The sequence below is a fragment of the Narcine bancroftii genome, chromosome 9, assembly GCF_036971445.1.
Source record: "Narcine bancroftii isolate sNarBan1 chromosome 9, sNarBan1.hap1, whole genome shotgun sequence".
In the NCBI taxonomy this organism is placed as follows: Eukaryota; Metazoa; Chordata; class Chondrichthyes; order Torpediniformes; family Narcinidae; genus Narcine; species Narcine bancroftii.
Genome location: NC_091477.1, coordinates 46,978,497 through 46,991,783, shown reverse-complemented (window position 1 = coordinate 46,991,783; position 13,287 = coordinate 46,978,497). Strand labels below are relative to the sequence as shown.

Genomic DNA, 13,287 nt, shown 5'->3' with positions numbered 1-13,287 from the left:
AAATTGTTCTGCACCACCGAGACCTGTGTGGTTATATATTTCTCCCGATGCCTCTGCTAGTTCAAAGTCTCTGCTGGTCTGATTCCTCTCTGAGCACTCAAGGCTTGGTGTGGGTATAGGCAAATTATCAACAAACATTTGGTGCTCGGTGCCTGCATTAGAAAGCAACAAATTAATCTGTCCCTCATAAGTGGGATCAGTATGGGGACAGCCCACGCCGACCGACCCAGCGCCGACACCCCGCACCAGCCACCCCAAACCCGACAGCCCACGCTGGCCGCCCCTGCCTTGACATCCCACGCCGGGGTCAGGGGCAACGGGGAAGGGGGTTGTCAGGCGCTCGCCAACTGATTGTCATCCCCTCAGCACTGCTTTCAGGCAGCTGCGTTCAGATGCCTGGGGTGGGGTTGGAGGAACCACTGTGCTTCAACAATTATCCCTCCCGGAGGAGGGTTACAATGTTCGCCTCGCAGGTGCCTCCTGTGCTTTCAAGTGGCCTCCCGACAGCCACATATGGGCATAATATGTGGCTTTTTGTCAGGGGATTTTGGCCACCTGAAAGTCCCTAAAGATTTCAGAATGATTTGGACTCGTTAGAAGAGTGGGCTGAAAGATGGCAGATGGAGTTTAATGCTGATAAGTGTGAAGTGCTTCATTTTGGTAGGAATAATCAAAACAGGGCATGTGTAGAAAGTGGGAGGGCATTGAAGAATTCAGTGGAGCAGAAAGATCAAGGAATAATGATACATCGTTCACTGAAGGTATAATCTCATGTGGATAGGATGGTGAAGAAGGCTTTTAGTATGCTGGCCTTTATAAATCAATGCATAGAATACAGGAGTTGGGAAGCGATGTTGAGACTGTTCAATGCATTGGTGAGGCCAAATTTAGAGTACTGCATGCAGTTCTGGTCACTGAATTATAGGAAGGATATCAACAAGGTAGAGAGAGTGCAAAGAAGATTTATGAAACTGTTATCTGGGTTTCAGCATCTAGATTACAAAGAAAGACTGAGCAAATTTGGTCTTTATTCTTTGGAGCGTAGAAGGTTGAGAGGGGATTTGATAGAGGTATTTAAGATTATGAGAGGGATATATTGAGTTGATTTAGATAGGCTTTTTCCATTGAGAGTAGGAGAGATTGAAACAAGAGGTCATAAGTTAAGAGTTAAGGGGAAAAAGTTGAGAAGTAACATGAGGGGGAATTTTACTCAGAGAGTGGTGGTTGTGTGGAATGAGCTTCCAGGAGAAGTAGTGGCGGCAGAATCAATTTTGTCATTTAAGGAAAAATTGGATAGGTATATAGATGGGAGGGGATTGGAGGGTTATGGGCAGGATGCAGGAAGGTGGGACTAGAGTTGAGTACTCGGTTCAGTGTGTACTAGAAGGGCCAAAATGGCCTGTTTCCATGCTGTAATTGTTATATGTAAGGAAGAAATAGCAATGGAAATTTCTTCATGAGAGATAGGTGCCTCGAACTTTAAACACTCATCCTGTGATATGGTGAATAAATTTATTTGGTCTAAATATTCTGACATTGAAATGAAATTATTCTTAAACTCTGAACTGTAAAGATTAGAATAAAATTGTCTAAAAGTCTTATTAATTTTAGATGTTGTCATCGTACCATCTCTCATCCGAATCTTGTTAATTTCCTTCTTCACTGCAATACCTTGCAATTGACCTGCAAGTAACTTACCAGTTTTTTCACCATGAATATAGAAAATATTCCTACTTCTCAACAATTGCTCATATGTAGAAAGAAGATCAAACTTGATTTTGAGTTAGACATGTCTTTTGTATTGATCCATATTTTTATTTTGAGCAAATAATGTATCAATTTGCTTAATCTGATTTATGATTCCAGTCTTTCTTTCTTGGCCTTTTTATTAATATTAGGTGTATAAGAAATAATTTGTCCCCTCAAATAAGCTTTCATAGTATCCCAAACAATCAAATTAGATGTTGATGGGGAGGAGTTAGTACTAAAAAAATTTGTATTTTTTGTTCCAGAAAATTTAAAAATGATTTATCTGCAAGTAGAGAAGTATTAAATATCCATTGTTTTTTTTAAAAAAGGCAGGGATACCAGAGAAATTCAAGGATAGTACAATAGGAGCATAATCAGAAATAACTATTGCTTGTTAATCACAAGTTTTGGTCAATGAAATAAATTGATTATCGAATTAAAAAAATCAACTCTAGAATAAGAACGGTGAACGTTCGAAAAAAAATGAGTATTCTCAATTATCATGATTTAAAATTCATCATACATCTGAAACAATGAAATTTGATTGAAAAGAATGAATTAAAGTTGCCAATTTAGAAAGAGCAATAGTTCTAGAAGCGCAAAGATCTAATCCAGCATTGAAACAGTTAAATCAATGAATAATGATTTAAAACAGATAAAGCTGAGAAAAATTTCTCCAAAAAAATGGTGATTTATCTGTGATTGTTGCAGAAACATTGGTCAATACAACCATTTTGTTATACAATTTACCTGTGAGAATAATAAACCAATGCTGTTTATCTAAAATACTGTTATGTAATTCAAATGGAATGTTTTGATTAATTAGAATGGAAACCCCTCTAATCTTAGCCTCTGAACAAGATTGAAAATCTTGCCTTTTCCATTTAAACATTAACCTACCTTTATCAGAACTTTTTAATGTGCCTCCTGAAAAAAGACTACATCTCCCTTTAAATTCTTAATATGAGCCACAACTCTGCATCTTTTAATGAGTCCATTCATACCTTTGACATTCCAAGATATATTAATTGAACAAATCATTGATTAGGCAATCACCCTTGGATGCTCTGGCTCCCCACCAGCAATCCGAAGGCTGCCACCCCAGATCCAACACGCATTCAAAAAAAATAAGCAACCTTGCTACTTCTACTAAAAATTAAACAAAATCCCCCTTCCAACCCACCCAAAAATGAAGATAAAAAACAGAGTTTGTTACCTGCTCTGAAAATAAATTTCCCAAAACATTTCACTGAAATTTTTTTCATTCCAGATTTTATCCAGAATTAATAGTAACTTTCCACATCAACAATTGTTTGAAAATATAAAAATTAAACAAACACATTAATTCCAACCTTTCCCAACATAGATTTTAAACATCTACTTTCATAACCACCTACTATAACATTTATTGTAATATTCAATATACAAGTGTAAAATGTAAAATACAAAATAAATTTGAACAAAAACTGAAAAATTAATTCATTTAATATAACAAACATATTAAATCCTGTATTAACATAGAAAAATAAAAGAACAGCCCTGCCCAAACAGAAAAGCTGGTATGTGCATGCGCAGTAGCGATCAGTATGATGTCATAAATTTTTTTAAAACTTTAAAGAACAGAGAGTCCCCCATCCCTATAATTCAGCAAAAACCCAATGAATTATTAAAAAATATTGGGAAAATAAAGAGAGGGCTTCCATATCTATATTTTAAAAAGGAGGAATATTAAAAAAATCCTCTCTCAGCCCAAAGCTGACCACCTCACGGATGCGCAATGGAGATACTTGCTGACTAAAGAGCATACAGACACAAAAAAAAGTTTATTTAATTTAATCCACTTTTATGTGTTTGTTCAGGGTTTAAAGGTTAAAATTAACTAGCTAGGAATTAATTATAACTCAAAGTAATTAAAAATATCCACCCACATCTTGATCGAATTACATGATGACATCATGACACTGCGCATGCACAATAACAGTTCCTTTTTTTCAGGCACACTGAGATCCTGTAAATTCAGGCTAGGAAATCCCTACGTTGAAAATAATCACACATGCCCTGTATCCATCACTTTGTTCTCAGCCACATTGAGAACCTGTAAATTAGACTAGGAAACCCCTCCAAATAAATAAATTAACCACATATGTCCAGTCATATTTCTTTGTTCTTCACCATGCTAAAATCCTGCAAGTTCAAGCCAAGGAAAGCCCTCCATTTTTTAAAAACTTACACATCTTGCTGTTAATTTATTAATTTAGTTAATAATAATAAATAAATACCCCACTTAAATAATAACAAAAAATAATTAAGGAAAAAATATCTTTAAAAAATTCAGAGAGTTAGATCTAATATATGCACGCATATTATACTTCTTTGTTCTTAGCTGACTTGTAACAAGAAATTTAAAAAAAGTTAACCCTTAGCTTCCCTAAATTCTCAGTAATAATTTAACTAATACATATTACTAAAATACAAAAAGGGGAAGAAAAAGGAAATTTATGAACTCCTGTATAAACTTGAAAAAAAATCCTCACCAAACACCCCCCTTTATCTAAAATATTATATATCAATACCCCTTCAATTCAGTGTAGTTCGTAGTGCGTCGAAAACAACTTAACTTTAAATCATTCTGAGTCTGATGCTGCAGCTAGTCCTTCAGCTAAGACTTGATGAGCTTCAATCACAGACTTCAGAAATTTTAGTTCCATCTTTCAAGACGATCTTCAGTCATGCCTGATACAGCAAAGATGGCTTAAAACAATGTTTATAAAGTTCCACCATTACATTATAATATTTCTTCCCCATTTCAACATCTTCCGGGCAGTAATTCTCGGCAAATTGGATATTTTGGTCTTGGTACAATAGGATTTTCTTTTGCCAAGCATCAGAGATAATCTGTTTCGGCTGAAAATAATGAAGTTGAGTAATCACCGGTCTTGGATGATCTCCCGAGGGTATCTTGGGATATGGAGCCCGATGTGCAGGGTACAGGGTCTGCACCCAGAAACACTTTCCCAAACTTTTCTATAAGTAGCTTGGTGAAAAATTGCATAGGTGATCTTTCTCTGTACCTTCTTTTCGCCCCAAAATACAAATATTGTTATGTCTGCTTCTGCTCTCCAAATTAATTACATGAGATGTCAACTTGTTGCTCCTTCCAGCCTTTACATCTTTTGCTCATTGTGCGCATCTCTTTTTCCACTGCAGACTCCAAATTTACAATGCATTCTTCAAGCACTGGAATTTTGTCCAAAGTTTTAAGAAGCTTGTTCTCAATTCCGACGAACATTGTTCTACGTGTTTCAATAATTTATCCATAAAATCCTTAGATTGCTCCGCATTCATTTTGGCCATCATTTTAGTCACTTGATTAATTAAACGTGACATAAGTTCAGACTGAAGTCTTGCTGGTTTTGATGCTACCATTGGCTACACTAATTCTAACATTTTAGAAAATATCACCAGTCCCTTTTACACAGAATGGGTAAATGCTATTCTTTAAAAAGCACATAACCTATTTATAGAATATGCATGCAATGTACTTAGTCTTACCTGTGCATTAGATTGTCATTCATGAAAGCACCATAACCTTGAAGGTAGAATTTACATAGCGTGAGGACACCCAGCGTAATGAAGGAGATCGTGAACATGAGGCCCAGCAAGGAATAAGGAGTGCTGCAACATTCTGCAATACTGCAACATAAATTGTCAGCTTTTGAATGATATTTAAGAGTTGAGATCTTTACTATTTCTGTTCGTAACACAAAAAACTGGCTAGAAGTTTTTTTCCAAGCATCTACTTTTCCATCTTTAGCTGAAAGTCATGGAATTACCCCAATACTCTCCTACCATCATTTCAAATACTATACTTGAGCAGGAAGAAAGAGTCCAAGGGTCACAATAGTAAAAATGTCCTTGTTCTGCTCAACAAGTCCATATATTGCTGAATTTAGCTTTCATAAAAGAATAGTTTGCATTAATAAATTATAATTTAGTTGTTCTCTGCAAACAAGAGCCAAAATTGAAATAATTTCATTTGAAAACTTTTCTTAGAGTCAGCATTCATAGCGAGAATTTTGAATGCTACTGTAAATCTCTAGAGTTGGTAATGACCTTCAGCTTACTCCAAAAGACTGGCATCCTCTCCAACAACCCTGGTATTTGAGAATTCTAACAATCAAGCTAAACTAAAATGTTTTTTTTTCAAGTGCAAAAAAACCATACCTTGTAAGGAAGAGGAAGAGCAGTCTCTCACGAGATGTGGGGTGATCACGTGTACTGAAGTAAGAATAGATTTGAAGAGCAAAAAGAACCAGCCAGAAAACCATGAAGAGCACAGGGACGACCAACTGATTCCAGAGAGACATTCCTAATGCCAACAGACCATAAACTTCAACTACCTGTGTGCAAGAAAGATAGGATAAAATAACTTAACTGGCATGGGATAATACAAAAAGTTAGAACCAGGTGTAAAACAAGAATCAAACATGCGAACATGCAGACAATATTAATTCATGATTCATGTCAGATTGCAATACCATATTACTTCTCATACACACATTGAATATCTCTCAACCCCTAATGAAGTATACAAAATCTCAGCTTAATGTGATCAATAAAAAGGCAGTCAATTTGCAAGGTTCAAGTAAAGAATGGAAAATGGATGGATTAGTATTCAAACAGCAAGGGAGCTTTTGAAAGTTTAGGTCTGAAAAATGTGAAGGCAGAATAAAGAGGACGCTTAACTCATTCCTCCTCCTTTGTGGATGCTGACAAAAAAGTGGATTTTTTTTTTCTTTGTTCCACAGTTGTGAATTCCACAAATAATAAAAAAAATTACATATTTGTATTAGAAATTGTCAGTCACTGGAATTAGTATTGCAAAAAAAAAATCACATATGTGGTTGTGTCTAAGGATAGAACAAACAGTACATCCCTTTAAAGATTGAGGTAAAAAGGAAAAACGGACAAAATTAGAGACTATTTAAAGGGTAATGGGTGAAGATTCCGTTATTGTCATGTAATACTATATTTGGAATGTAATTTAGAATTTAGATGAAGAAAAGGAAAAAAAATCTGAATTAAGAGAAAATAAAACAAAGAAAAATCTAAAATATTAAGAACTTCAAACAGTTTCTTGCTTGCATCAATAAAACAATTCCCTTTGTGACCTATAGATGTCGAGTTGCTTTACAAGAACAAAGCTAGTCAGAAAAAATAATGCTCCAATGAAATTCTTCATATTCTTTCTACACAAATGTGATAATTCTTTGAAACTTGAGGGACAAAGAATGCATTAACTGTTGGCAATCATCAAGAAGCACACCAATGTTCTTCATTGACTGCTTTAAATACCAATTTGACTAGAGCTTCTCTCACCTGAACCAACTCCCTATATGCTGATTTGGCCAACTTGTACGGCACCAACAAGTTTGAGGCCAGGAAATAAAGCACCTCCAATCCTGTGAATATCAAGGCAAATCTGTTGATAATAACGAGCATTTCCACAGGAACCATGCAGAACCGTGCCAGTAGGGGGAGCAGGTGAGCAGAAAAGAGCCAGATCTGTTTTGTCTTCATTGCAAAGGAGCAAAGAGTGCACACCACAAGTTGTCCTGTATTGAACATAATACAATACAAATGCAATTTTAACTAATCTGTTCAAAAGGTTAAATTACATCACAAAGGTCATGAGATCAGTAGCATTTATATTATTCAACCTATCCTCCACAAATTAATCATGAATAAGCATGAATTTATCACAACACCTTGTCCAGAGGCTTTTCTCAAGTTTAGTGAATATGGGCCAAGTGCCATATCCTTACCTGATAACCACACAGAGTTTGGGAAGTGTTATAAAAGAGAATTATTTTCCTTTTACAAATCCTATTTTTGTATTCTAAGTAAGCACATTGAAAAGATCCAAAAAGGGCTTGAAGATATGACCTACTCTACCAGAAAATCATAACATTTGGGACATTTATGTTAAACCAAGGGCAATTTTTTGGAGGATTTGATTTAAAATGTTTTGAAATCATGTTGTATTTCAAGATGGTTTAATCTGGGTATAAAAATACAACACCAATCTAATAATATAGAAATGTATTGGACATTAACTCGCTAAGATGGTGGTTTTCAAGATAATAATCAAAAGCTCACATTACTCCGTTCTATTATCAACTCTGAAGATGGGGTTCATTATCAAGATTCCTTTATTATCATGTAATAATGCAGAAATGTAATAGATGCTCCCCTGGAATTTGCCATTTTGGAGCAAAGGCAATGCCATCTTGCAGGATTTTATTTAAAAACACCGTCAGCTCCTTTAATAGGCCATTTGAAGCCTATATGGATCCGCCAGCGTTAGGACCAAGTGTCTGGACCCTGTGGAGCAGCACTGTGTCTGCATTGCCCACTCTCCCAGTGGCAGCACTGCCATTACAGCAGTTCTTGCTGCGCCATCATTTTCTTCAGATCTAGTTCTCACATGTCATCCATGTGTGTATTTCAAGCAGAGCACAATGCCCAATGATTGAAGTTTTCACCACGTTGAAGCAATCCGACATACCAAGAGAAACTAATTCAACTTCAGCTGAGAATTGAAGGAGACTGCTGCATTTTTGCAAGAAAATATTTAAATGAATGCAGGCTCTAATGTGCTTGAGACTTTTACTTTAAGGAAAATATAAACTAATGAACAAAGTGAAAACTCGTGCTAAACCATAGAAACCTCACAATACTTTTTTGTCAAGTGAAAATTGCATAGTATGTGCAACGGATGGAGATCCACCATAACCACTACCTTTGGGCTCCATCATCTCTACTTGGAATCAGATTTTCAACAATCCACAATGATCTTACCATAATAATAGTACTGCAAATAGAAGAGTGAGGTTATTCAAATCTCTCATTTATTGCACTGAAATAAATGACAAAGAAGTGGAAACAATTAACTGTAATATTAATGTCTTTCAACAATAACTAGCAACATAATGCAGAGGCAAACAGTAAACAAGTGAAATATAAGAACTGCAAATTTTGGAATCTTGAGCACACAATGAAAGTCTCAGGCCCAAAATGTCGGCAATATAGCCTTATTTCCTATGGACGCTGCAAACCTGGCTGAGTTCCTCCAGTATTTCGGTATGTTTTTACTGCCATCACAGTGTCTGCAGACTTTTGTGCTTCACTCCATGAGAAATTCCTGGACTTCACCCCTTGCCCTTGCGTTTCTGCTGTTTGTGCAGCACACAAGAAGGATTTGTTGTTTAAAGTATCAAGTGGATCCCAAAACTATAGTTTGAATAAGCAGACATCTAGGGAATCTCACTCTCAAATCATATTTTCGTTTGTATCTTCCTTTAATGGATAAGAGATATCTCTGGTAAAATAATCAAGACACTGACACAATTCTTCTTCTAAATCCCAGTGTGATCCAATTTGAGCAGTATCACTGATCTGAGGTACATCAGTGTTCACATCAGCATGGCGAAATTACTTCTTAAAATTCTTGGAGTTCAGTGTCACAAACTGGATTAGATTTATCCAATGGACATACAAAGTCCTGGTATTCAAATAATTTAGGTGAAATATTACCTTGGTCAAACATGCTATCTACAAGTTTGATGATGATACCAGTTGTCAGCAGAATTACAAACAGCAATGAGGAAGCGAACAGGAGGGAGATAAATCAGCTTGTTGAATGATGTAATAATGACAACAACCACCTTGCGCTCAATGTCAGCTAAACCAAGGAGATAATTATGGACTTCAGGAGGAAGTCAGGGGAACACGACCTAGTTTTCAAAGGCTCAGTAGTGAAGAGGGTCAAGAATTTCAAATTCCTGGGTGTAAACATCTCCAAGTATCTGTCCTGGAGCCTCCACATTGATGCAATCATAAAGAAGGCTCACCAGCTGCTATACTTTGTGGAGTTTCTGAGGAGATTTGGTATGTCACTGAAGAATCTTGTAAACTTCCACAGGTGTACCATCGAGAACATTTTGGCTGGTTGTATCACTGCCTGGTATGAAGACACCAACTCTAAGGACAAGAATAAACTCCAGAGGGCTGTTAACTTGTCCTGCAACATCACAGGCACCAGTCTTCACTCTATCAAGGACATCTTCATGAGATGGTGTCTTCAAAAAAAGCATCCTCTATCCTCAATGACCCCCACCACCCAGGCCATGCCCTCTTCACTCTGCTACCATTGGGAAAAAGGTACAGGAGCCTAAAGATGATCACTCAACAGCTTCTTCCCTGCTGCCATCAGATTCCTGAATAATCAATGAACCAAAGACACTGCCTTACTTATCGTGCACTATTATTTTTATATATTATATATATATATATATAATGTTGTAAGATGGTTATAATATGGATATGGTACCGTCACAAAATGGAATTTCATGGCAATAAATTCTGATTCTGAATCATGTCTTTTAAAGCAAGGTACCAGAGGCAATGAACATCTTTGGAACTATTATCCTACAATGACTGGAAAAGGTTTGAGAAAAGAGGGACTAAGACATTAAAACTTGCTGTCTCTTCAGCGTGTTATTTATTAAAGATTTTATACAGTATTTAACAGATTTTATACAATCTCTTTTGCACCAAAACAGGGTAAACAATTTCCCTCATCAGAGCATACAAATCAGTGACATTTTCCTTCATTTGGAGGAAAGTGGCAAAGAATGGTGGGATCTGGCTCTTACGGTCTTGAAATATAATAGAAGCATACATTTTGAAATGTATCTGGCTGACCACCTGAAAAGTCATAACCTACAAGACTAGGGAATAGAATTAAATGCAAATTCATTTTTGGGTGTCATGAATGTAATTGTGCCAAATGATGTCTTCCATTGCTGAATGTGCATTTCTAAAACTCCAGAGCAAATATATTCAGTCTTCATCATGAGATCATCGTATTTTCCCAAGTGCCTTTGCCAGGACCATCAATGAGATGAAACGTTGTTGTCTTTTTTTTAAAGAGATGGAAAGCCTCTCCAAATCAAATGAAGCCCACAGGATACTGTCATGTCAAGAAAGCCAGCAGAAGAAGTTTTATATTATAAACACACAATGCTGGAGAAACTCAGCAGATTAAACAGTGTCCTTTTTCTGTCAAAGGTATGGAAAAATGGCAGCAGGCTTCCGAGCAAAAGAGTTGGGGGGAGGAGAAAGAACTGGAAAGTGGGAGGGGGGTGGGGAAAAGGAGAGCCGTTTGCAGAAACGTGAAAAGTCGATGTTAATGCCATCTAGTGGGAGACTGCCCAGATGGAAAATCAGGTGGTGTTCCTCCAACTTGCGGGTGGTCTTGGTGGGATAGTACATAAGGTCATGGACAGAATCGTGAGTATGGGAGTGTGACTCAGAATTGAAATGGTTGGCTTCTGGGAGGTCTTGGTCACTGCTGCACTCAGAGCGAAGCGATTTCCTAATCTGCACTTAGTCTCTCCAAAGGGAGTACCAGATGCAGTAATCAGTCCTACAGATACACAAGTGAGGAGTTGTTTCATTTGAAAGGCCTGTTTGGGGCACCGGACCGTGGTGAGGGGAGAGGTGTGGGTGCAAGTGTTGCATCTCCTGCAGCCATTTTATATTAAGCTGAGTTTTTAGATATTAACAAACCAACCGCCACTCTACAACTTAAGTGTTGGATATATTTTATTTTGCAATACTCAAATATTTCTGTCTCTGGGGATCTGTAAATGTATTTAGTACCAACACCAAGACAGCCACCTGTCAACTGACGAATGAAGGTATTGATTCTACTTTCAAAGTCACCAACTTATACCACTTAAAATCTCACAACTTTTTAGATCGGTTTACTCAATGGACTCCCCCATACAAAATGGATGAATTAATATTGAAGTAAATATTTTAAAACGTACAATTTAAAACATCTGCATTGTTGGATTAAATGCACATTAAAGAGTCGTACAGCATGAAAGCAGGCAATTTAGCCCACTGTCCATGCTGACCAGTAGGCAACCATGTGTATTAATCCCATCCTTCTGCTCTTAATCTGTAGCCTTGTATGTCAAGGTGAATCAAGAGTCCATCTCAATATTTCTTAAATCCTCTGACAGAGGCTCTGCTTCCACCATTCTGTCTGGTTGTGGATTGTAGTGACTCAGCACTCTCAAGGAGAAAACAATCCCTTAATTTACCTCTTACCCTAAATGGATGCACTCCAGTTTTATTTACTTCAGATAACAACGACAGTTTCCTGCCATCGACCTTATGTTAAACTTGTAATTTTTTTTATGCACCTCAATCATGTTCCCTCGTTTTCTCTTCATCAGGGAAAACATATCTAGCATTTCCAGTCTCTCCTCACAACCAACACCTTTCCCCATAACTCTTAATTCTCCTACAACACAAAAATCAGTCTGTGTCAATGAGGCAGCCTCCATTGTTCCTTTAGGCAAAGAATTTCACGATTCATTACTCTCTGGGAGAAGCAGTTTGCCCTCATCTTCGACTCAAATCTACTCCCCTGAAACTTGAGGCAAAGTCCCCAAGTTCTTGTCTTGCACATTAGAGAAAACAATCCTCTCTGCTTCATTCGATATCTTTCATAATTTTATAGTTTTTTTTCCCCAAATTCTCCATCATCCTTCAAAACTCCAGACGATTTAAACAAGAAAATCTGCAGACTCTGACACAAAAGAGCTGAAACAACTCATCAGGTCACTTTTTATTGAAAATTTTATTTTTCAATTCTTCCAAAAACAGCATCACATCTGAAAAAAAGTTATTTTTAACATATTTACACTTTCTTTTAGTATAATTCACTTCTCAGATACAAATACTATGTCAGGTTACTTACAATTTTCTCTCCCACCCCTTAAAACTTTGAAAATTAAACAACTAAAGCAATTAAAGTGACAAACAGAAAAATGGTAAAAAGAAAAAGAAAAATTCAGCATACCGCCAGTCTTTCTAATCTAATTCTATTCTTTGAGGTGCTTGTTACTGTTGTCTTTAATGTATTTTGTTAGCTTTTTATATCACTGCGCACGAAAGTTCTCCAGATAAGGTTGCCATATTTTGGCAAAATTATCATACTTGTTTCTTAAATTATATGATATTTTCTCTTTGGGCATGCAATTGTGCATCTCCGTGGTCCACTGAGTGATGAGCAGGGGGTGTCGGACTTCCAGGTGATTGCAATGCATTTTTTGGCTACTGACAGAGCAATATTTAAAAATTTAATTTGTAATTTAGTTAATGATCTGCCCACATCCTCAAGGTTTCCCAATAAATACAGCTCTGGATCCAGCGGGATGTCCGTTCCCGTGATCCTAGTTATTAGATTATTCCAACCAAAAGGGCCTCATCTTCGCGCAGGTCCCTGTGGAGTGTATAAAGGTACCAATTTCTAACACCACATTTCTGATATCCTTGGTTTTCCTTTATGTAATTTTTGTGGCGTGAGATATAATTGGTGGAAGAAATTATATTGTATCAACCTTAGTCTGGCATCAATCACCGATCCTACTCTTTCCCTACATAAATCTGGCCAACACT

The 13,287-nt window shown here is 36.8% G+C and overlaps 1 protein-coding gene across 3 annotated transcripts in view; it reads right to left on the bottom strand.

The window, feature by feature from the left end:
• The window catches only part of rnf145a (ring finger protein 145a), an 86,050-nt gene that overhangs the window by 34,771 nt on the left and 37,992 nt on the right, over positions 1 to 13,287 (bottom strand). For all 3 annotated transcript variants that reach the window (XM_069898991.1, XM_069898990.1, XM_069898992.1), the window contains 3 exons: positions 7,129 to 7,364; positions 5,974 to 6,149; positions 5,302 to 5,442 (listed from right to left, as the gene is read on the bottom strand). In XM_069898991.1, the coding sequence (XP_069755092.1) occupies positions 5,302 to 5,442; positions 5,974 to 6,149; positions 7,129 to 7,364 (553 nt within the window). The remainder of the gene's footprint in view (positions 1 to 5,301; positions 5,443 to 5,973; positions 6,150 to 7,128; positions 7,365 to 13,287) is intronic.